Source organism: Pan paniscus, chromosome 7 (genome assembly GCF_029289425.2).
Source record: "Pan paniscus chromosome 7, NHGRI_mPanPan1-v2.0_pri, whole genome shotgun sequence".
NCBI lineage: Eukaryota > Metazoa > Chordata > Mammalia > Primates > Hominidae > Pan > Pan paniscus.
The window spans coordinates 45,139,464-45,165,054 of NC_073256.2; the positions used below are offsets into that span (position 1 = coordinate 45,139,464).

The 25,591-nt window shown below is 47.4% G+C and overlaps 1 protein-coding gene across 3 annotated transcripts in view; it reads left to right on the forward strand.

Annotated features, from left to right (window-relative positions):
• DPYSL2 (dihydropyrimidinase like 2) overlaps positions 1-25,591 on the forward strand; it is a 140,731-nt gene that overhangs the window by 92,006 nt on the left and 23,134 nt on the right. For all 3 annotated transcript variants that reach the window (XM_003823552.6, XM_003823551.5, XM_057302992.2), the window contains exons 4-8: positions 14,870-15,034; positions 17,324-17,385; positions 17,922-18,002; positions 18,579-18,647; positions 25,344-25,464. In XM_003823552.6, the coding sequence (XP_003823600.1) occupies positions 14,870-15,034; positions 17,324-17,385; positions 17,922-18,002; positions 18,579-18,647; positions 25,344-25,464 (498 nt within the window). The remainder of the gene's footprint in view (positions 1-14,869; positions 15,035-17,323; positions 17,386-17,921; positions 18,003-18,578; positions 18,648-25,343; positions 25,465-25,591) is intronic.

Sequence of the window (25,591 nt, forward strand, 5' to 3'; positions counted from 1 at the left end):
AAGAAGTAATCATGACCCTGTCCGTTCATTTGCTCATTGTTCTTTCCTGTTATTAACAATGGCTTTGGGGGTTTTGGGGAGCATTTAGTTCTGCACGTTGTGTATGTAAGTATATGTTCTTCTGTGGGGGCTGCAAGTCCTTAAGTTATAGTTGGATTCCCTTCCCAGCAAGGAACCAACAGGAAGGAAAACGAAGTCAAACCCAGTCTTTGCACGTGGAAGCTTGTGGTGTGACTGTTATTTTTTTGTGATGTTCTGTACAGCCCTGTAATCTCTTATTTTTGGCAAGCCAACTCTGAATCTGTGGTCCCGTAGCCCCAGGCAACCAAAAGCTGAGACAAACAGAGGAAGTGTCGTTATTCACATGTTTCTCTGGCCACCTCATCGGGCTGGACGCTGCCGGCTGCCACCCGTCGCTGAGCTGGAGCTCCCCAGAGTGCAGCCTGGCCAGGCAGGGACTGTTGACCCTGGCCCCCGTAGGAAGCACCTCTGGCTTGTCCCCCAGCCCCCAGGGTCCCTGCCACTCATTACTTCTCTGCACTCTTTCTGTAATTTGTTCATCGCCTGGAATTTATTTCTGGCAGACTTTGTGGTCAAAACTGGGAAGTGTCTGTTTCCTTAAAACAGCCTTTCCTCAAACCCAGGAAGTGAAGTAGGGAGCTATCCTTCCTCACCTCCTCCCTGTCACACGCACATGGGCATACACACACATGTACACACTCACCCATGTGCACACACACAGGCACACACACGAGAAAGGGACGGGGAAAGCTAGGGTGTCCACCCCAGCCTGGGCTCCTGGTATCCCTAAGGGTTTTGGAAGAAGAGTTTCAGTTTTTCAAAGCCTGCTGGAGATGTAACTGTCGTCATGTTTCGTGGGATCTGCAAGAGCCTGTAGCGTCAGGTTTCTTTCCTTTTGATTGGGATGACATGAAGTCTGTTAATGCGGGATCATTTGTGTTATCTGCTCTGATAGGTGGTTTTACTTGCATTTGATTTTTGATAGAATGAGAGATGAATTGATTTGTTCCTGATACATTCTGTTGGATACAGTCCATTTGATAGGAAGGTTGTTTACATCACAGTGTCCTGCATTTGGGGGCTGCCCTGGGATGTGAAAAGTCTGTTTATGTCTGTTGACAGAGGGTCTCTATGCTTCTTCCTTTTCTAGCATTTACTTTTATTTTACAATTAGTGCCTGCTTGCTGTGTGAACAGGACAGATTTGTCTTGTTTGTTTGGGTCGTATGCAGTTTCATGCAGAAGACTTAGCTAGATGAGTGACTCAAAGTTCCATGCCTGGGGCCCTCCACCCTCCTTCCCTCAATCACGCCTTTATCCAGTCCCTTCCCACGCCCTGTTCCTCATTGGAATCCTCTGTCCTAGCCTATCCCCCCTGCTCTCCCCTGGCATAGAAGGGTGCATCTCGTCTCCCCACAACAGCACTGGAAGGTGCTAGAACACTTGGAGAAAACTAGTTCTGTACCAGGGATTATGTTCAGCAGGTTTATCTCCTCAAGGCACCCCTAAAGTATGTTTTTACTATTTAACACACGATTTTGTAGGCCCTACTGTTGTTAGCTGTTTGTAGATACTATTTCAGAACAATGCTGTGAGTAGCTACTATTATTAGGTCCATTTCACAGATAAGAAACCTGAGGCCCTGACAGGGTAAGGAGTCCTAAGGTTCTGTAGCTAGCCATGGTAGAGCTGGGGTGTAAACTCAGGCTTTCTGACTCCAAAGTTCATATTTTTAATCCCTATACAGTGAAGTAGGCACTGTTGCCATTTCTATTTTGCAGATGGGGAAACTGAGGCACTGAGGAGTTAAGTACTTTGCCCAGGGTCCTAGAACTAGTCAGTGGTAGAGCCAGGATTCTACCCAGACAGGTGAGCTCTGGAGCCAAAGCCCTGAGCATCTGTAGTAGATTCCTTGTGGCTTTCTGTCCTGTCCTTGTTCCAAGAAAGTTCCCAGGGGACAGTTACGGAATCACTGGGTGCTTGCTGTTCTCACACGCACAGTTTCTACTGGCTCTCTAGCATTTCTTTCATTAGTGAGAGAATGTTTCAGCCCAGCTTTTCAGGTGGTGGAGTTGAGGCCCCCTTGTCTGAGCTGGGTATTTGAGAGCCAGCAGGCTTGAGGGCCTGTGAGGTCTCTGGAGGACACGGTGGTGGTGGGGCCAGGAGAAGTCACTTCTTGGGACTTTGGAAAGCCTAGAGGAATTCCAGAAATGAAACACCACACACTTACTGGAAGCCAAGTTCGTGTTTCTCCCACTGGTGGAAGGGATATGAGGTGCTGTAAACGTGGCCTTTTTTCAGATGCAGAATGCCTGTCTAATTACAGGAAACAGAGATGTCGCCCCACACTGAGCCAAGGATTTCAACATCTCTTGGAGAAATTCTGCATGGACCTGAAGTTTGAAGCTTTGCATTGTAACCAAGTTGGCTCTCCTTGCCTTCTCCCCAGGCCACGATTTCGTCATCCTGCTTTACGGATGGCATTTCCTATTAAGTGTCTGTCTGTGAACATAAACATGGAGCTGAGACAAAGCACAGCTTCTCCCTGGACCCGGAAAGAGGGACTCAGGCGCCTGGGGCTGGGGCCTGGCTCCAGACCTGCTGCTGCTGCCTGGCCTGGTTCGGGGATGCCTAGCCTAACAAGGCAGCCTGGGCTGGGAATCGCTTAGGCCTCAGGTTGATGAAGCTGGGAGAAGGGTTGAGAGGGCACCAGACCTAAGATGGTGGCCAGAGCCATTTAATCATGTGGTTGTAAAATTGTCAGTAACTTCTTTGTATGGCTAGTTGATCTGATCTCTCATGTAGGACTCAGTCCCCCAGTTGGATCTTGAAAGGTAGCCATTTATTTGAAACAGACAGCCTGGTAGAGTGAAAACAGCTTTGTGTTTTACCCCCTCAGATAGTAAGCAAAGAAAATGGAAAAAGCAGCGCTGTCTGGGGTGACATCCTGATGCATTGCTGGTGACAGAGTGAAGAGGTGACACATTTGGAACATAATGTGGCCATCTGTATGAAGAACCATAGTTCATCCAGGCATCCCAACCCTAGGACTCTCCAGAGAAAATCGTTTAAAATAGGGGGAAAGTTATTTGCATGAATATGTTCATAAGAACATTATGTATAATAGAGGAAATTTGGAAGAAACCTATAGGTTCTTCCACAGGGAAATTGTTAAGGAAATGATGGTAGATTCTCTGCAAGAATGGCTCCCATTAAAAATTGAATTAGGAAGACTCTAAGATAATGTGGTATTAAGAAAAAAACTCCATGATTAAAAATGAGCATGGGCCAGGTGTGGTGGCTCACGCCTGTAATCCCAGCACTTTGGGAGGCCGAGGCGGGTGGATCAGTTGAGCTCATTATCTGATGCCCTGAATTGGCTTTTTCTCATGCACATTAGGTTAAGGTCAGTAGTTACCCACTTAAGTTACCCATTGCATGTGTTTCCAGTGACAGAAAAGGATTTAGGGATGGATCGTTGAGGTGACTGCTATGCATAGAAATGCCTAGAAGGAGGCGGTGGTTTAAGCTGTAGAAGGAGGCAGGTGCCAAGTGCTCCCAGTTTGGGGTTTGAGCTCCTACATTCTGTCTGCACAGCAGCAGGCAAGTCCCGTGGCCTCCAGGCTCTGCGTCTGTGATGTAAGATCGTAAACCTGTCCTGCCTACCTTGTTTGAGCATCAGATGAGATAAGGTACGTGATAACACTTTGTGAATCACTTAAAAACACTATGTCTATGTGAGGTTGATATTATTGCTATCCAATAAATGCAAATGTGTAGGAAATTATAAAATGGTTCAACTGTTCCATTCCTGTTTTTGAAACTTTCTGAAGAGAGGTGGATATGTTTCCCTGAGGTGGGGAGCTAGGGTTGTGCCTGTGTTCATCCGGGAAAATGGGATGAAAAGCCCAAGATACATCTGCGACATCATCTTCAGAATGTGAAATTACAGTGGGTTTGGAATCTGGGCCTTCTCTCTGCCTGCTCCCTGCCTCTCCTTCCCTACCCACAGTCTCCAGCTCTGACTCCTGGCCTCCCAGGGTCCTCTCCCAGCAGCCTGGAAGGAAGGGACATCCTCATTCCAGGGCCCAGGCCGTGAGGAAGGAAGCAGTGGGCAGGGATGCAGGCTGCAGGTGTGGGCAGCTCCAGGTGCCCACTCTAGGCTTCAGGATGAGTGGCTCTCTTCCTGCAGTGGGTGCCCATCCTGGCAGGTACAGTCACCAGAGAGGCCCGCCTGCTTCAGCTGCATACCATGGGGTTTTTCCTGAGACTAAAGAGGGTCCTGCTCCGTATATCCATTGACCAGTGAGTGATGAGGAAGACTGAATGCTGACGGATAGGAGGAAGGAAGTCAGGAGAAAGGGAGAAGGGCTGGCCAGGAAGGAGGAGAGAGGAAACGACAGAGGAGAGGGAGAGATCAGGAGCCCCATGCCTGCCAGCCAGGGAAGGCCCTGCTGTTGCACTCTTCAGAACCCCAACTTGGGACATTTTGAATAGATGTTAGGAGTGTGAGTGGAATCTAATGAGTGGGACAGACCTCCCAAGTGAGCATTGAATATGAGGGCGGGTGGGGCATGGTAGCTCATGCCTATAACCCCAGCACTTTGGGAGGCCAAGGTAGGAGGATCATTTGAGCCCAGGAGTTTGAGACCTGCCTGGGCAACATGGGAGACACTTTCTCTACAAAAAATTAAAAATTAACTGGGCATGGTGGCACGTGCCTGTGGTCCCAGCTACTCGGGAGGTTGAGGTGGGAGGATCGCTTGAGTCCTGGAAATCAAGGCTGCGGTCAGCCAGATTGCACCACAGCATTCCAGCTTGGGTGACAGAACCAGACCCTGTCTCAAAAAAATAAATAAAAGATAAAAAATAAAGAAAATGAGGGTGGAGGAAGAAGAGCCAGCGGAAGATTCTTCTGAGACATGGGAAGTAAATTTGCAAGATTGCTGTCTGGGAGCTGGACAGACAGGAAGGGAACAGAACTGGGATGTGGCAGGGACAGGTTCCAGGCACTGGCAGGATGGGGGCCAGTGTGCAGTGGGCCAAGAGGGAATGGGAGCGAGAAGGTGGGGCGTCAGCAACATTCAGCTCCCTCCATAGCTCGATGAGAAGAGAGGGGTGGGGACAGGCGGTAGCTGGAGGGTCCTTCAGGATCATTTTATCCGTATCCCTTTCGTATCTTTTAGTGAGTTTTTGTTTTCCCTAACTGGATTGTTGGCATTTTAAGGGCACAGTTTGTATCTTCTACCTCTTTGTTTCCTCCAAAGTTGGCCGATCACCAGATCACTTAAAGGAGGTTGTTTGTTTTATAAGCGTTTTACCAGATCTTGGCTTAACACTTCCCCCAGAGTTAGTCATAATCATTCTAGCAGGGCTTCTAGATGCTGAACAATGACCGATGGTGCCACTTGATTTATATGAAGATACTGGTTTAGTTTTAAAAGCAAACTTACATTGAACAAAGTGTAGGAAAGAGAAAGGAGAGGGCTACTCAAGTGCCTGAAGGTCCGAGCAGTGAAGAACATGTTTCCATATGCCTGCCACCCTTAGGCTAAGGACACGGTTTTCCTATCTGTTTATTGAATTGGGTCACTTGCTTTAGTTATAATATATGAAGGGATAAGACTGAATTTCACTTCTCAATTAACTAGCCCTCTTGCTCTCTTTTGATCACACGTTCTGGGGTCAGATTCCAGCTCTGCCTGTCAGTGGCTGCACTGGCCAAGGCCACGTGGTTGACCACCATCCAGAGTTCTGCCAAGAGCCTTACCTGCCATAGGCACGGGAGGTGTGGTTGTTGTGCAGCTTCTGTGGCCCAGGCCCTCTGCCTGGCACATTTTAAGTAATGTGAGCGGGTTACTTAATCTTACTGTCTGTTCAGCTGAAAACTAGGGCCAACCCTGGCTCAGAGCTCAGGGGGCTGTTGTGAGGATTAAATGAGAGAATCCATGGAAGATGTTTAGAGTCATACCAGACACATAGGAAGTGCTGAATAAATCAGAATAGTTTTTACTATGACTCTCACCTTTCAATGTTTGTGACTTAAACTTATGTTACAGTTAGTCATTTCACTGGCGTGTGCTAACCAAAGGTGGCCTGGCCCCTCCCCATCCATTAGGAGGGCTTGAGTTTAAAATCCAGGCACTGTGAGTCTGCAGGGAGGACCGACGGGAGAGCTGGGTACTCCTGGGACTTCAGTGTCCAGTGGATGCTGGGGTTCTCAGGTTGGTATATTGAGTCACATAGTTCCATGACTGAGTCCCTTGGAGGAAGAGGCTAAAGTTGTCTAGAGGCAGGTGTGATGTTTGGTCTGTCCTGTGTGCACTGAGCACCTTCTGTATACCAGTCCCCCTGCTTGCTTCTTCCAGACAGAAGAAAACACAGATGGCAATTGGTCATATTTGAACAGTGCCTCTTATAGCTTACAAATACCATCTTATTGAACACTCGTGAAAAATGCTGGGATGTATGTTATTTTTACTGTTTCAAAGATGAAAAAACTCAGGCACAGACATTCTAAATAGTTCCAGCTCTTAGGAAAATGCTTCTTTAGCATTGCGGGAGAAACAGTATATTTGTACAAGGCAAGTAGTTCACCCTGTAAGGCGGCACGTGCTTTGGAGGCACCTAAATACTACACAGTGTTTTATGCATGGGCATTTTTCTTTCAAAGGAACATAGCTTTATCTTCCTGGGGGTGTTTATCAAACCACATCTATGTAGCAGATGCTCTTCAAGCATTTCCCATATTCCCTCGTTTACAACACCCTGGAACCCTGAGTTAATTATTAGTCCCATTTCATGGCTGAGGAATCTGAAGCTCTGAGAGTTTGAACTTCTTGTCTAAAGTCACATGGTGAGGAAGTGGTAGAACTGACCTGGACCCCAGGTATCTGGCTCTGGTCTTTCCAATAGTGCCTCTTCAGTGGGTACCCCTTAAATTCTCAGGGGCAGGTGCTTTCTCCTCCTTTTCTGCCCTTTTTTTCAGAGCAAAACCACGTTATCCTAACTGCCAAGCACAACCCACAAAGGCTCTTATCTCTCCTTCAAAAAAAGCCATTCCCTGCCTGGTTGATGAGGTCACCTGGCATTTTGCAGGGCATTTTGCAGGGTAGATGCCAGCTCGGGAAAGCCACATAGATAAGCCAGTGGATGGCTTGTGTTACTGCCTCCCTGATGGTTTGCTTTTAATTCAAGTCGATTCATTTATCTGAGATGAAAAAGGGAGAGGCTGATTCACACACATTGAAAAGCAGGGAATGGTGCTGGAGAATGAGGCCGTGACTATTTGGAATAAGATCCTGGAGATGGGCAGTGCTGATAGAGTAAATATCCAGGGAGCAGGGGAAGGTGTGTGCACTGACAACAGGAGTTTTAGCATCTGCCCCTCCTTGCTTCAAGGGGCTGGTGGGTACCCGAGGCGGGGTCGGAGGGCTGAGTGATGGCTCCCATCCTCCCTCTTCCCTCCTGCTCCACGGGTGTAACTTTGAGGTGGGATCGGAGGGCTTGGTGGAGGGCTCCCCATCCTCTCTCCTCCCTCATGCTCCATGGGTATAACCCCAAGGTGGGATCACAGGCTGAGTGAAGGCTCCTCATCCTCCCTCCTCCCTCCTATTCCACGTGTGTAATCCCAAGATGGGATCAGAGGGCAGGGTGGAGGGCTACACATCCTCTCCCCTCCCTCCTGCTCCACGTGCGTAACCCCCAGCTGACTTACAGACTGTGGTACCTGCTCAACTGCTTCAATTCCAGAACTGGAACTGCAGGGAAGGTGTTTCTGACATCCCTGGTTTTAATTACAAAGGGCCCCTTGAGACCTTGTCAGAAATACTGCCAGCCTAGCCCTTTAAAAACTCATGATATTGGGTTCTCTATCAGTGTCGCTCCCTGGCTGTAATATTGTACTATAATTAGGCAAGATGTTTCCTTTGGGGGAAACGGGGTGAAGGGTATGAAGGTTCTCTCTGTGTCATTTCTTAAAACTCCATGTGAGTCTATAGTGAGTTTTAAAAAGAAAAAGTTCCAGCCTGGGCAGCATAGCGAGACCTATTGTCTCTACACATAATAATAATAATAAAATTAGACAGTGTGGTGGCACACACCTGTGGTCCTAGCTATTTGGGAGGATGAGGTGGGAGGATTGCTTGAGCCCAGGAGATCAGGACTGCAGTGAGCTGTGATTGCACTACTGCACTCCAGCCTGGGTGCCAGAGCGAGACGCCTTCTCAACAAAAGAAAAAGGATAAAAGAAAAAAAAATTAAAAGTAGGGTCATTTAAATATGGCAAACTCCAAACGGGTCTTCTCTTTGAAGTTTTAGGGAGCAGCTTATTTACTTTGTGTCTCACACTTTGCTAATATCCAAAATGCAGAACATTAGGGAACCGCTTGAGGCAGGAGGGGAATGAAGCACTGATTCTCGCTGCAGCATGGATGAACCTTGATGACATGATGCCAAGTGAAAGCAGATAGACGCACAAGACTACATCTTATATGATTCCATTGATAGGAAATGTCCTGAATAAACAAATCTACGGAGACGGGAAGTAGATTGATGGTGGCCAGGGTTTGGGAGTAGCAGGGGTAGGAGGGAATGGGGAGTGACTGTAAGTGGGTACCAGGTTTCTTTTTTGAGTCATGTTCTAAAATTAGATTATTGCAATGGTTGTAAAGCTCTGTGAGTGAACTAAAAGCCACTGGGTTATACCCTTTAAATGAGTGATTGCATAGCATGTGAATTATACCTCAATAAAACTGTTAAAAAAAAACAGTAGGGTCCTTTGATAGTTTTAATAGAAGTCATAATAAGAGGAATAGTCCTTTTTCAGAGACTGCTTGTAACTTGCAAATTCAGGCCACTGTCCTGGGGCACGTTCCTGGCTCTCATAAACTAGATTCACAGGCCTACCATGCAGACCATGAGGGTGTTTCCAGTCACTCATCTTGAGGGAAGGAACACCCAGTGTGTGCCAGGCATTTTGCCAGGTGCTTTTACCTACACTTTATTATGTAAACTTTTTGCAGCCCGGCATGGTATGTGGTTTTACGCCTTTTTTTTTTTTCTTAATAGACAGAGTCTTGATCTGTTGCCCAAGCTGAAGTGCAGTGGTGCAGTCATAGCTCACTGCATCCCCAAACTCCTGGGCTCAAGTGATCTTCCCCACTTAGCCTCCCAAGTAGCTGCGACTACAGGCACATACCACCATGCCCGGGTAATGTTTTTTTTTTTTTGTAGAGTTGGGGTCTCACTATGTTACCCAGCCTGGTCTTGAACTCCTGGCCTCAAGCAATCTGCCCACCTCAGCCTCCCAAAGTGCTGGGATTACAGGTGTGAGTCACTGAACCCAGCTCATGCCTATCTTTTTATAGATGAGTAAATGGAGGTTCCTGGCTGGGTGTGGTGGCTCATGCCTGTAATCCCAGCACTTTGGGAGGCCGAGGTTGGGAGGAACATCTGAGGTCAGGAATTCGAGATCAGCCTGGCCAACATGGTGAAACCCCATCGCTACCAAAAAAAAAAAAAAAAAAAAATACAAAAATTAGCTGGGCATGATGGTGCGCGCCTGTGATCCCAGCTACTCAGGACGCTGAGGCAGGGGAATTGCTCGAACCCTGGAGGCGGAGGTTGCAGTGAGCTGAGATTGCGCCACTGCACTCCAGCCTGGGCAACAAGAGTGAAACGCCATCTCAAAAGAAAAAAAAAGAAAAGAAAAAAGAAATGGAGGTTCCCAAAGGCTAAACCACAGCGAGGGAGTACTGCAGCAAAAACTAGAATTTGGGGGCTCCTTGACCCCCAAGCCTATTCTCTTTTCACTGCTGGTATAGTCGGGTTGCCAAGGCTGCCCTCTTGCAGGGGCCGATAGCTCAGGGAGGTCACCAGAGGAAAGGCCTGTGAGCTCTGTGCAAGTCATTTTCAGGCTTGTGTCCTCAGCGGGGACTCTACTCCCTCCGGAAGTGAGTATGACATTCTGCCCTATTCCCTTGGAGCAGCTCTTCCCAGGAGAGCTTCAGTGGAAAGAAAACTGTGGGAAAACATGTGGAGGCATTTCGTGGACACGTTTCTGAGTGTTATGAGCTCTTGAAGGAAGCATGTTTATTTCCCCAAAGTGCTCAGCTGTGTCCGGGTCCTGAGTTTTTCAAGGGTTTATAACCCCCGGAGCTGAATTTGGATATGCAAGGAAGCCATGGGATTGCAGCCAGGGAACATGCTATTTTTTGTAAGTGATGATGCTGTTGTGTAGTAAACAGGCCCCTCGTGGTAAATGGAGAGCAGTGAATGGAGGTGGAGGGAGAAGTTTTGGGAAAAGATTTGCACTCAGTTAATGATGCTCAAGGTAGTTCAAGGCAGACTCAGTAGCTCCCGGGTTGCTTAGTAGAAATGCAGATTACTGGGTCCCAGTCTGGACCTGCAGCGTCAGAAACTCTGGGGTAAGGTCTGGGAACCTGTGTTTTATTTTTATGTTATTTTTTTGAGACAGGGTCTTGCTGTGTTGCCCAGGCTGGTCTTGAACTCCTGGGCTCTAGTGATCCTCTTGCTTCAGCCTTCCAAAGTGCTGGGATTATAGGCATGCGCCACCGCACCCAGCCAGAACCTGTGTTTTAAGGAACACTGGAGATCATTACTGTGCACCCTGAAGTCTGAGGAGTCTAGCACCAGATGATCTGACGACACATCATTGGGATGTGGAGTCATGGGTCCAGTCACCAGCCTGAAGTTGTCCTTGTCTGTCACCCTCCCCACTTTGTCTAAGGGTGAGTGGAACAGAGACAGAAAGTAGACTAGTGGTTGCCAGGGGCTGGGAGTAGCAGGCTAGGAGGGAATGGGGAGTGACTGCAGGTGGGCACAGCCTTTCTTTTTTGGTGATGTTCTAAATCTAGATTGTGGTGATGGTTGTAAGGCTTTAGATGGCTTGCTTGAGCCTTGCAATGGGAATGAGTGCCTTGGCCTAAGGAGAAGGGAAGAAAATCTTGTGGAGGAAATGAGCTTTTATTTTTTTCCTTTTTTTTTGAGGCAGTCTCTTGCTCTGTCACCCAAGCTGGAGTGCAGTGGTGCAATCTCAGCTCACTGCAACCTCCGCCTCCTGGGTTCAAGTGATTCTCCTGCCTCAGCCTCCTGAGTAGCTGGGATTACAGGCACCTGCCACCACACCCAGTTAATTTTTGTATTTTTATTAGAGACGAGGTTTCATCATGTTGCCCAGGCTGGTCTCGAACTCCTGGCCTCAAGTTATCTTTTGCCACCAGATATTAAAATGTATCAAAAAGCTGCTCTATTTAGTACTGACTGAGATGAATGGAGCAAAATAGCCCAGGAACAGAACCTGGTATTGTCTCTCTGTAAAGTATGCGTGAATTTAAAACATTATTAGATATGTTATCTAGTAATAATAATGATAAAGTATTTTTTAAAGTCATCATGAATCAATAGAAGGAAAGGATTATTCAGTAACTATGAGCATGTGGGTCTTAGTGTCACCAGTACTTATCCTTCTTAGGAGGGATTTGTTTTTTTAATCTTAAAGGAAATAGATACGTTAAACCTATCAGGCTTCCTTATTTATATTGGCTAGAGAGCCTAACTCTAAATTTAGCCAATGTATAAGACTAAATCTCAAGTATTTATCTATACAAACACACACATATGTACACACTTGCATCCACATATACATACACGTATTTTACATACACGTATACACATATAAATACACACGTACATACATACATGCCTCGTTCCTGATTTTATTTTACCATTATTTTTCTTCCGCTTTATCTTGCATTACTCTTTCTGGTTTATCACATTTTCTTGTATTTTATGTATCTCTATAAACCACTTTAAAACTTTTTGGGGGAAGAAAGTGGACTATAAATAAAGAAATAGAATAAGGTATAATATATAGAAAAAAGGCAGTAAAAATACACCCAAATTTGAATAGGTTGATTTTGGGGTGGTGGTGGTAATGGGATTATTAACTTTCCCTAAAATTTTCTGTATTTTTGAAATTTTCTACTCAAAGAATCATATCATCAGAAAAAAAATATTATTTCTGCTCATTCCCTTTGCTGGCCAGTGAAAGGAATGCATTTCCATAAGTGAGGGTCTGGCAGAGCAGTGTTGAGGGGAGGGGTCTTTGCCGCAGCAAAAGCTGGTCCGGTTCCCAGGAGAGCCCCTCCTTTGCTGCTTGACCTGATTGCAAGTGGAATGTGAGAGCCAGAAGGAAATATTCCATCACTTATTTAGAGCATTCATTTGGCTCTTCCCTGATCTGGGCGTTCAGTACCTGCTCAGAGGGAGTTTACATTCTAGTCAGGGGTCAGAGAGTAAATGAGTGAAACGGATTCAGAAACGATGCCACCCTGGGATGGTGACATATAGCCCCAGTGAGAAGGATGAGGAGATGCCCAAGTCAAGAGCGAGGGGAATGGGTTTCCAGAGAGAGAGAGGGCTGCTTGTGCAGAGGCTTGGAGTTGCCCAGGGGTTGGGCAGGTCAAAGTGAAGAATGGCCGGGGTGGCCATTGTGGGTGAGCAGGTCGGGGATAAAGAGTACCTTGGAGAGATCAACTAGGACCGGATCTGACTGGCCGAGAGAAAGAGTTTGAATTGGACTCTAAGGATGGTAGACAGCTACTAAAGGATTTAATAAGGGGAATGGCAGTGTTTGATGAAAGGTTTAAGATCCTTCTAGCTGCTTCTGAAGGGTGATTTGTAGGAGGACAAGAGATGAAGCCAGGGGAGTGGGTAGGGAGATTCTGCCCAAACTGATTGCTACACAGTGATATTTTTATGCTTTTCTTTCCTTCTTTCTTTCTTTCTTTCTTTCTTTCTTTCTTTCTTTCTTTCTTTCTTTCTTTCTTTCTCTCTCTCTCTCTCTCTCTCTTTCTTTCTTTTATTTTTTTTTGGGTGTTGATGAGGGGACATACAACTTAAGAAAAATTGGAATTATTTTGTCAACTTTTCTACATCAGCATTTTACTGATGAAATAAGCTTGCATTTAAACTGGACATCATTTTTGTTTTTATTAGATAACATTATCTGTATTACAGATACCAGATATGTGTGTACCCATTTATTTACATACACTAATACTTACAAAAAAGTAAATTTTGTCAAAAGAAAATTCAGCTTAGATGGTCATATTGTATGTGTGTGTGTGTGTGTGTATATGTGTGTGTGTGTGTGTGTGTGTATATATATATATATATATATTTTTTTTTTTTTTTTTTTTTTTTGAGACAAGGCCTTGCTCTGTTGCCCTGGCTGAAGTGCAGCGGCACAATCTTGGCTCACTGCAACTTCTGCCTCCCGGGCTCAAGCAATTCTCCTGCCTCAGCCTCCCAAGTAGCTGGGACTACAGGCATGTGTCACCACGGCCAGCTAATTTTTGTATTTTTAGTAGAGACAGGGTTTCACCATGTTGGCCAGGCTGGTCTCAAACTCTTGATTCATGTGATCTGTCTGCCTTGGCCTCCCAAAGTGCAATGGCTATATTTCTGACATATACAAATCCAAGCCCAGTTGATCAGAATTTAGCAGTATCTGCAAGATTTGATCCATTTCAGAAATCTGAGCTCTCTAGCATTACATGGACTGATGTTTTCTTAGCTCAGAACTGCTTACCTGTGTGTAGAAAATCTAATATTTAGGAAGAATGATTCATTGCTTTAAGTGTTCAGTCCTGGTTTTTATTTCTATTGTTGCACAAGTTTGATTTGACCTTGGACAAATCATTTCAGTTTGTATTTTAGTGCTTGTGTGCAGAAGATGGGTAGTAATAGTCCTGGTAATCCTCCTGCCATCATGTTAACTGGGCAAGAGCTCTTCAAGACCTAGGAGAGATAATAGCAGGTGCAAAGTCCCTGTGGTGGGAGGCAGCAGGTAGATATTTTAGGAGCTGAAAAATGGTCCGTGTAGCTGGAGAGCAGGGTACAAGGGAGAGGTGGTCCAGGGTCATGTTATAGAGGTAGGCCAGGGCCACACTGGTTGGGATTTTGCAAACCTTACTGGGGACTTGAATCTTTATCTGAAGAGCAGGCGGAAGCCATTGGAGGATTTAAATCAGGGAATGACATAAGATTGATGGATATGCTATCTCCTTTAATCCTCATAAGAAATGTATGTGCTAGGTAATATCCCTATTTTAAAGCAGCACAGAAATTAGGGCAGTGGAGATTAAGGAGTTTACCCCAGGACACCATGCGGGTGAATGAAGGAGCCAGGAAACCAACTCGGGTCAGTTTGCATCCAAAGTCCTCAGTCTTCCAGATCAGCCTACCTCCATAGTAATATAACAATGACTGCAGTTTTAAAACACTTTGAACTCTTAAGATGAAAGATTTCCCTTAAATTACAAAGTGGTATTATGCTGCAGAAATGTGAGCGGTAATGAGAGAGCAGGTAATGCCCGGGAACTTTTGAAAGGCCCGGTCCGTGTGGCTCTGCTCCAGCACCTTCAAGTTCCCTGCCGTCTGGCGGGGGGCGTCTCATAAGCTGCTTTCAACACAAAGAAGGGTTTGGCTGCTCCCCGGCCATTTGACACTGCCATTGTCCATAAGGACTCGTTGTCCGTGAAATGCACCCAAAGCTTGAGCTTTCAGGGGTTTTGGGAAATCAGATCTGGGCAGTGCATGTGTGGTTTCACTGGAGACATCATCCAATGCCAAGTTGCTGCTTTCTGCTTTCTCCCTCTTGGATAATCAGCTGGGTTACATGGATTCTTAGAAGCTGGTTGTAGAGATCACCATCTCGATTTTGAACCCAAGAAGCCTTATTCAGGGTTCAAGTGGGAAAATACCTGCTGGCCCACGGCCCTTGAGGCTCTTGGTGATGATGACATATGTCTGTTTCTTTCTAGTTGACCACGTTGTTCCTGAGCCTGGGACAAGCCTGCTCGCTGCCTTTGACCAGTGGAGGGAATGGGCCGACAGCAAGTCCTGCTGTGACTACTCTCTGCATGTGGACATCAGCGAGTGGCATAAGGGCATCCAGGAGGAGATGGAAGCGCTTGTGAAGGATCACGGTAGGTTGCACTGAGTCAATGCCCTCTGCAGATGTTTCCGCTTCAGTCCATGAACTGGCACAGCCCTGGGAAGAAAGTGATAATGCTTCCAGATCCCATTTGTGCCTCATGCCCATGCCTGCCCCTGGGAAGGAGAGAGGGCTTTGGGCCGCAGCTTATGCTGTTTGGAGGTGGCCTTACCCAGTGCAGTAACATGAGCCTTCATTGATGATAAGAGAAGATGAGGCTTACTGCTGGGACCTGTTCTTAGGTGACAGCTGCTCACAGCTTATTGGTTTGTGAGCACCGTGCTCTCTAGCCAGGGTGGGGAGTTGAGGCTGCTGAGAGAGAGATTTACCCTCAAAAGATAACAAATACATATCTCAGTGAGGATTTGACAGTCTCAGGAGAGTGTTGGGCAGCCCCTTCCTACAAACCTGGATGGATCTAGGATAGATTTGAGGGCTATGAGACACTTCAAAACTGAGTGACAACCTGAGAGGGCTTTTCTTTTCCCTAGAATTATTTTGGAGAACAAATTTCCAGGGATTGGGAAGATTCACAGAGAGGCAGGAGGAATCTTTACCACCTCAAGGTGCCTCTGGGACTCTTGTCAACTAGAACCTCGGGGGTTTGCGGGGAAGAGCCAGGCCACATCATCTTCCTGGGTCTCGCTGGGCTTGGCTAGAGACCAGATTAACTTCACTGGATCTTAGTGTTCAGGGAAACACCTATTGCTTTAGGGTTCTGGGGACTTCCAGGCTTAGAAACACCATGTGCTGTGAGTGACATGGCAAGAGGGAAATCTCTAGGTACTAGAATGATAGAAAATGCCCTGGAATGAAAAGCAAGAGTCTTGGGTTTATTTCTCTGATCTTCCACAGACTAACTGTGTGACCCTGGGTAATTTGCTGAAATTTTATGGGTCTCAGTTTTTTAAACATTTCTCATATATGAGGGTCTTGGACTAGATGTTCTCTAAGATTCTTTCCAGCACAAAGCTTCCACATAAAAGAAAATAGGTAACCTTTGACTTTTCTCACTTTTGAGCATGCAGAGACTCCAAGTGGTTTAACTGTGGATACTTAGACTGAATCTGCTCCAAACCAGGCAGGAGGGTTACCATGGTAACTGTTGCCTGGCAACGGGAGAAGGGCCAGGATGTCCAGAGGCATTTAACTCAGGCAGCCCCCAGCACCCCCCAGGTGGCTTGAATTAAGCTCCAAGGCTGCGAGGTTGCCAGGACAATTGTTTAAAATTGTGATGAATGTTGGGCAGGGATGTTTGGTCTGGTGCCTAGGGAGGCAAGAACTCCAAGACGCCAGGATGAGAATTGCGACATCTGCTTGTTGAACTAATGGACCTTTTCTTACTTAAAAAATCATTTTCTTAAAAATCAGCATGGAAGGCAGTCTGTCTGCCAAAGAAAAGACATTTATCACAGTTCTTCATAGGCAGAAACTTCTAATTCATTTTCTTGTTACAGTCGCAACAGACTTGTTTGGTAGAGGCAGCTTAAAAAATTAACTGTGGTAAAATAAATATAACATTCAAGTTACCATCTTAACCATTTTTAAGTGTGTGTGCAGTTCATTGTTTTAAAATACACTCATAATGTTGTTGCAACCATCACCACCCTCCATCCACAGGACTCTTTATCTTGCAAAACTAAAACACTACACTCACTCATTAAACACTAACTCTCCACTGTCCTTCACCCCAGTCCCTGGCAACTGCTGTTGTACTTTCTGTCTGTGAAATTGACTTCTAGGGACCTCATACAAGTGGAATCATATAGTATTTGTCCTTTTGCAACTGGCTTATTTCACTTACCATGATGTCCTTAAGGTTTCTCCATGTTGTAGCATGTGTCAGGGTGTGTTTCCTTTTTAAAGGCTGAATAATATTCCATTGTATGGATAGACCACATTTGGTTTATTCATTTATCAGTTAATGGAGGCTTGATTTTTGCTTCCACCTTTTGGCTATTGTGAATAATTCTGCTATGAACATGGATGTGCAAACACTGGCAACTTTTAATTTTGATATACTTGTAAACTTACAGGAAGATTATGAGAATACTAAAAAGCATCCTTGTGCCTCTTCCTCCCACATTCACCGGTTATTTATATGGTACTCTGCTTCCTTTACCATTCTGTGTCTCCATTTCTCTCCTCTCTCTTTCTCTGTACTGAAACACACACACACACACACACGTACACACACAGACAGTATTATCACTTTCTTATCCCTTATTTGGTTATTTGGTTTATCTATTAAAAGTCCACTTCCCTATTTTGTCCGCACTAGGGGTAAATTCCTTCCTCGTGTACATGGCTTTCAAAGATCGCTTCCAGCTAACGGATTGCCAGGTAAGAAAGTCGGCTTTTCGGAAGAGGCACCCTGACATTTGGTACCTTCAGGCTGTGGCTGTTTGGGAAAGCAGTCTCCGATGTATGCATGTTTCCTAGCTTCCTGGGAAGTGGCTGGTGGATGCAGTTACTGATGTAACTGAGCCTTGGGAGAGAGTATGAACGCAGTGCCCTGGCCCCCAGCACTGCCACTCTGCCGCCCTGGATCTGAGGCTCTGCCCCGCATGGCGTGTCTGGGAGCGGCACTCAGAACCTCCTTAGCAAACCTGGTGCAGAGCCAGGTGTCACCCAAGAGCTTCTCACTCCTGGTCCACGTCCTGCTAAGTTGTACTGCCTCTGTTAATTTCTGAGGGGTCTTTCTCCATCAAATGTGGCCAGAAACATTGCCCTCGTCATATCAAAAAAAGCCAGGCTAATAGAATCGCCTAGGTGTCCTGTTTCTCATCCCAGAAATGCTGTTGGTGGGGAGATGATTGTCTTTGTGAACAGGAAGATGGAAGTCCCTGTCTCTGATCCCACCCTTGTCTCTCTCTCAGATTTATGAAGTACTGAGTGTGATCCGGGATATTGGCGCCATAGCCCAAGTCCACGCAGAAAATGGCGACATCATTGCAGAGGTACAGGGCTTTCTTTTTCGTCATTTCTTCATCACCTGGAGGGTGAGAGGCAGGCTCAAGAAAGGGAAGCTGCATCTGTAGCTTAACACCAAGGTGGAAAAGCAGAGGGACCTGGTGTTCCCTTGCTGGAGCTCTGCTCAGTCTCACCCATGGCATGAATGCCAGTGACACACGTGCCACTCCGTGTGTGCCACAGAACTTCTAAGTCAGTTACTATTGCAGAGAGAGGCCATTTCTCTCGGTGCTGTAACGCAGCTGCCTTGGGTGGGGTACGGGAACCCTCACGTCACACACAGGCATTTTACACCGTGGCCGAGGGTTGCAAATGCACCAGTCGTCAGCATCCCAGGGAACAGCTGAATGGGTTTTGGGAGGCTGTAATTGATCCATCCTGCTCAGGCGGGACTGGGAACAGGATAACGAACCCTTCTCTTCATGAGGTCTTGGGATGAGGGCAGAACGATTGGCAGTGGTAATTTTCCATCTTGCCCGGATAACTGCATGCCCGGGCCTCTGCCATCAGAGCTGTGCAAAATCCACTCTCCCTCACAGCCTGACTTTCTCTAAACATTGCAGGAGCAGCAGAGGATCCTGGATCTGGGCATCACGGGCCCCGAGGGACATGTGCTGAGCCGACCTGAGGAGGTGAATGTCCACCAAGCGGAATGCGTGAATCAGTGTCCCTTGGGCACTGTGCAGAGCCTCAGGGAACCTGCTTCCTGCCTGTTGAGAAGGGGGCTTCTCTGATGCTGACTGTGGTCTTTCTGAGAAGCTGTGGGTCACGTGTGTGTCTGTCTGTCTACGCAGGCAAAGTGAAGTGTTAGATTGCTCCTGAGGGTAAGGTGGTGTGGACTGTTTCGCCAGAAGATTCTTCTTTCTGTCTGTAATTCTTCAAGCCCTTGCTTGTATAGACACAAACAGTTCTTCATTGGCATCCTGCAATCTAGATTTTAGTGGTTCACAACTTATGGTCTCCAATATCTTACCAAAATTCACCAAAACATAGTTGGAAGGATGGAAAAGCTCTTCTAAATGCCTAGAAGGCATGTGGGGAATTGTAAGTTTTTCCAAGGTAACCCTGCACCGGATATCACATGATATGCAGAGTTTGATAGACAGAATCTTTTAAAATTATGGAGGGAAGATTCAGAGCAGGGGCCTGTGCTGGCTCAAAGGTGGAGACTCACCGTCTTGGTGAGGTGTGTGAGTTCGAAGGGAGGGTGCACACGTCTTAGGTGATGGAGAACCTGTGTTCATCAGTTAGAATTTGTGGCTGTGAAATACTTTTCAGAAGTTGGCTCCTTAATGACAGGCTGGATGTCAGGCTCTAGGGGCCCTGACTAGGGAGCAGCCTGCAGCTTTGAGTGAAGCGTGCAATCAGGGAATCTCCAGGGAACCACCAGGATTTCCCCTTCATGGGAGGAAGTGGCAGAAAAGGGACTGGCGCCGAGCAGTGGGGGCAGATCACCAAGGGCCTGAGTGGAGGCTGACAGTGAGGAGGCTCCAGAAGCCCGGGAGGGAGGAGCTTGGCAAGAGCTCCCTGCAGGGCTGTGGCCACTGAGTCGCTGAGTGTCAGCACCGTGCCACCACCCTGAGTTTGGGATGTGGTCATGTTCGTACCAGTTTGGGAGGGGAGCCGGTCCCTGTGATAAGGAAGTGGATTCAGGAGGGCTTGGGAGCAAAGGCACCATCTGTGTACTGCCTCGGATGCAGGAGGGGGTGGTTGGGATGCTTTCAGACTTGAGGGGAAGGGATGAGGCTGGAAGAGGAGAAAGGAGTCAAGACAGGCAGAAAGACGAGAGTGGGAGCCACTCGGAATGCTTTGCACACAGTCAGGGTCCACGCTTTGTTCTGTCCTTCTTGCTGCGTGCATATGCACACGTAGACACACATGTACACACAGGCATAGGCACACGCAGACAGGTAGGCACACAACAGACATAGACACACATGCATACACATAGTAACACACACAGACACATAGACACACAGACAACTAGACGCAGCCATAGACACCTACACACACACACATACACATAGACATACAGACACACACAGACACAGACACTTAGACACACACAGACACATAGACATACACAGACACATACACATGCAGAGGCAGATACGCAGAACTGCACACTCCAAGACACTTTCAGTAGCATTTGAGGCCCTGAGGACATTTTCCTCTCCCCAGATGACAGAATGGAAGCCGTGACATTTTCAGGATTGCACGTTCCTGCTTCAGGCCAGGGATGCAGGCCCTTTTGTAGCTATCAACCTTCTCATGCATGCTAAAAGCTGAAAGGGTGGCCTGGTGCTGGCCCGAGGATGAGGGAGGCAGGCAGGCCCCTGTGTCAGCTGAGGGAAGCCCCATGCTGAGACCGTGGCTGGTGGACAGTGATTGCAGGGGACAGCTTGCAGGCGAGAGCAGGCTAAGATCAGCCGACGATAAACATGCCTGAGGCTGATTTTATGCACATTTGTGTGCACACAGATCCACCTGCACAAGCACACACACGTGCACACACTCACATTCATACACATACATACACGTCCATAGGCACAGACATGCACGTGTACACACACAGACACATTTTAGCATACGCACATGTGCACAGGCACAGACACGCACATATATGTTGTACCCACGTATTTTCACATACACATATACACATGTACAAGCACAGACACGCATAGGTGTACACACACATTTTCGCACACACATGCACATATGTGCTTGCACACACCTATGCAGGCACCATCCCACTTTTGCAGACACCGCAAGGGTTCGTTTCTGTGGTTTCACTTCTCCCTCTGGGCTGGCTTCTGTGACTGCCCTCGCCAAATTCCCCAGGATCCACCTGTCGGGTGGTTTAAACCATGGCAGCATAAGCCATGGTTGCTCTCAGCCCTGACCTCCCTGGAATTGGGCTTTGTTCCCAGGGCTTTGTTCCCAGGGCTTTGTTCCGCCCTGAAACAGTCTTGGGATTGGGCCTTGGAAATGCACAGAGTCCGGGAGAGGTGGAGGGCTGACACAGTTCTCACGTGAGCCCTGTTCAAAGCTGCCTTCATTTAGTGCTCACGTGTGCTGGACACTGTGTTCCTGGCCCACATTTCAGTTTTGTAACTGTCCTTTGCAGGAGGTACAACATCTCCTTCCCACAACTCCAGGGGATGCCATTCATGCAGGCTGCATGGCTGTATTCAGGGAGCACCATTTACATTCCACTGCCCATGAGTGGTGGTACCAGAGCTGTGCTGCAGTGGGCTCCTTGGTTATCTCTCTTTATATGAGGACACTCCAGAAGCATGAAGTTAAGTGACTGCCCAGTTATCAAAGCAGAGAGCTAGAAAGTGCAGGGTCCTGCCTGCTACCCCAACCCCTCCCGCAGTGTACACATACTCAGCTTAAAGCCACACCTGGACCTGGGCTTTATTAGAAAGTTTCCTCCTGCTTTCCTCCCGTTTGGTGACTGGGAGCCAGTCCCTCTGCCTGCCATGTACCAGCTGTACAAGGAGGTGAGAAGATGTCCTCTGAGAAAAGCAAATGCCACTTCTGCAAATGCTACATGAGGCTCCTGCTGAGACCCTCACTCTTCAAGTTTTAGAGCCTTCTGAGGGGCTTGCATTCCTTCTTTCTCCTGCTTTCTGCAGAGAAGTACACAAACACAGAAAGAAAGGGCCCTGGCTTTGCTGAAGAGGAAAATGCTCTCAGAGAGTTGTTATTCTGGTTGCTTGTATTCATCCATTTTCATACTACTGTAAAGAAATACGTGAGACTGGGTAATTTATAAAGAAAAGAGATTTAATTGACTTACAGTTCTGCATGGCTGGGGAGGCCTCAGGAAACTTACAATCATGGTGGAAGGTGAAGGGGAAGCAGGTTCCGTCTTATGTGGCGGCAAGAGAGCGAGTGAGCAGAAGGCAGACTGCCACTTTTAAACCATCAGATCTCGTGAGAACTCACTCATTATCACAAGATCTGCATGGGGGAAACCTTCCCTATGATCCAGTCACCTCCTACAGGTCCCTCCTTCAACATGTGTGGATTACAATTTGAGATAAGATTTGGGTGGGGACACAGAGCCAAACCATGTCATTGCTATTTCAACCAGAGAAATTGAAACCATTTTTACATGATTAGGCCCAGCAGCCGTTGCACTGAGAACTTCAGAATCCCCAGCAACTGATTATGGAGTCCCCTTGAGGGCTGGCAGATCCAGGGATGCACCAGTATGGGATGCAGTTTTTCAGCTGATTTAGAGGCCCCTCTTGTATGCCAGGCCCTGAGTCGTTTTAGCCATATGACAGCCCAGTGAGGCGAGGAGGGGGATGCAGGGGGTTTGAAAGGCTTGGATAGTGGCAGAGCGTGATTAGAACTCAAGCCCACAGGCACCTGCCGGCTGACGTCTCCTCTCATGGTGAGTTTGTCAAGAGGGATCTGTTGTGTGTTAAACCCTGTGTGGGTGATAAAGAGAACAAGTATGGAACGATTTTGTGTGAATTTTAGCTTCCCAGTCTACTTGGGGAGGTGCTGCTGATGGAATGAAACACACCCCAGTGTAACTTCTCTGCAGTTTGGTGACCTATCCATCACTAGCATGATGGTTCTCTTGGATTTGAACTTTCCAAAACATGTTCCTAACCCACTAGGCCTTTCTTCCCAACCCACCATGTGAGACCACCCAGTAGGATTTTCCCTCGTTTTCCACCCAGAGGATTGGAAAGGACACTAGGGAGTGCAGACATCTGGAACTGAGCCATCTGTGGCTGAGAGGAGTGGCGACTGAGCCCGCGTGCCAATCCGGGCAGTGCCTGGCATTGTGGGGATGCAAAACAGATAAGAAAGTGAGTGATCCTTTCTGAAGGGACTGTGGACAAGGCGAGGAGAAAGAGGTAGACAGAAAGTGAGTGTAGAGATAGAATTTGACAGCGGCTCTGAGCTATAAGACTGATGTCTGGGAAGAGAGTGGGGACTTGGAGATGAGGATAATGAAGAACCCTTCACAGGGACGGGCACTTTCCAGCAGGCCTTGTAGAATGACAGATGTCCTGACACTGCTGTGTGTCCCTGGACAGGTCATTTCCCTTTCTGAGTTAACTTATCATTAAAATCAGAAGATAGGCATAGTGGCTCGTACCTGTCATCCCAGCACTTTGGGAGGCCGAGGTGGGAAGATTGCTTGAGCCCAGGAGTTCAAGACCAACCTGGGCAACATGGCGAAACCCCGTGTTGGGACAATAAACGGAGTAGTCACCTGTATCTCTGGGAGGTGCTGAGGGTTCTAGTGGAGTCCATCTCACACTTCACACCCATGCAAGATGTCCCTGCCCCCGCCTGGTGCTGCCGGGCCACAGGCATCTCTGCTGTAAGTGGAGAGAGAGGGCTTGTCCTTCAGCTGTCTTAGGAATGAAAAACATTTGGGTGTTTAATGAGCTTTTTCAAGAGCGCTTTGCTTGGATTGTGGATTTCTAGACATCCCTTTTCACATAGTTGATGCCTGAAAGGCCAAATGTGAGTGAAGTTGTCTCAGCTCTGCTAAATTAGATTACCAGTTAATACAATTACAGAATTTAATCTTTTGGCCAAGCTCTGGTGGAGACAAGGTAGCCAATTCAGTTATAGGGGCTCAGTTATTTCTTGTGGAAAATAACAGTGTTCTGTGGAGCAGCCTAGATTGAAATACCATGAACATAAAATGAAATCATTTATATGCTTAGCAAACATTTTTGAGCATCTGCTGTGTATCAGGCAGGACATTGGGAGCTATTGGGGGCAGGGCATGGAAGATACTAAGCAGTGAGTAAGCCCCAGTCCCTCCCCTCCAAGAGTTCAAGCCAGAGCCCTTTTGCTGGGATGGAGAGGGAGACAGTGATGTTCTGAGATCTGCCTTCCACAATTTCACCTGCTCCTTCCCTTGCCGATTGGTGATTCCTCTGTAGGATAGAACTTGATCCAGGGAGTCTTGCCTGATCAGATATTCCACAGTCATCACGTGGGATTTGAAATATCATTCATCTGAACATCCGACGTATTTATTTATTTATGAGATGAAGTCTCTCGCTGTCGCCCAGGCTGGAGTGCAGTGGCGCCATCTCAGCTCACTGCAACCTCCGCCTCCTGAGTTCCAGCAATTCTCCTGCCTCAGCCTCCTGAGTAGCTGGAATTACAGGCATGCGCCACCATGCCTGGCTAATTTTTTTTTTTTTTAATTTTTAATAGAGACAGAGTTTCACCATGTTGGTCAGGCTGGTCTCGAACTCCTGACCTCAGGTGATCCACACTCCTCAGCCTCCCAAAGTGCTGGGATTACAGGTGTGAGCCACCACACTGACTGGAACTTCCTATTTAAAGCGCCAGATTATTTACTCAAGCAGTTCTCCAATCTTGTGCTGAAGGTCGTACCAGGCTGTGGCTGGCCACGTTTGTGCTTCACACACAGGGGGCCGTTGGTGTAGACAAACGGGGCCCACTCCATTCCTAGAGCCCTGTGAGGCTGCATTGTTTCGTGGGTGATGCTGACTTCATTCATGAGCATTTAATGGGAGCCCAGCACAAACTCCACATCACTGAATATCTTGACTCAAGACCCTGGGAGCAGAATGAATATATGGAATTGAGAGCAATCAGTGTCTGTGTGTGGCGGTTCTCAAACGTTAGTAAATGTGAAAATCACCCACATTGCTGGGTCCCGCCCTCAGAGTTTCTAGCCTGTGAGTTTCTAGTCCAGGGCAGAGCCAGAAAATCTGCATTTCTTACAGACTCTGGGCCAGTGCTGATGTCACAGGCTTGCTGCCTGCACCTGGAGAAGGGTCAGAAGGGAGTTTTCTTTTCTTTTTCTTTTGAGACTTAGTCTCACTTTGTTGCCCAGGTTGGAGTATGGTGGTGCAATCTCAGCTTACTGCCACCTCTGCCTGCTGGGTTCAAGTGATTCTCCTGCCTTATACTCCCAAGTAGCTGGGATTACAGTCACCTGCTGCCATGCCCAGCTTTTTTTTTTTTTTTTTTTTTATTGTATTTGTAGTAGATACGGAGTTTCACCATGTTGGCCAGGCTGGTCTTGAACTCCTGATCTCAGGTAATCCACCTGCCTCAGCCTCCCAAAGTGCTGGGATTACAGGCAGGAGCCACTGTGTCCAGCCACAGGAGGGAATTAGTTCAACCAAACCAATGTTGAGAGACACAAGGCAAGTCATACTCCTTCGAATTGTCCCCTGGGGTAGGACCTTGGAGACCAGCAGCCTCGCCTTCATCTTAGCCTCTCTCTGGGGTGGAGGATAAAGGTAGTGGCTCGTGGGGTGGGCTGAGCCACATTCTCATGCTCTGCTGCTGTTTTGCAGGTCGAGGCCGAAGCCGTGAATCGTGCCATCACCATCGCCAACCAGACCAACTGCCCGCTGTATATCACCAAGGTGATGAGCAAAAGCTCTGCTGAGGTCATCGCCCAGGCACGGAAGAAGGGTGAGTGCTGTGGCCGGACTGGCTGATGGCAGCGGGGAGATTTGGAGGGGAGGGGGGCTCCTCACTGGGGAGGGCTCCTCTTCCAGACCCTCATGCCAAGTGGGCCACTTGCACCACGTTCCGGCAT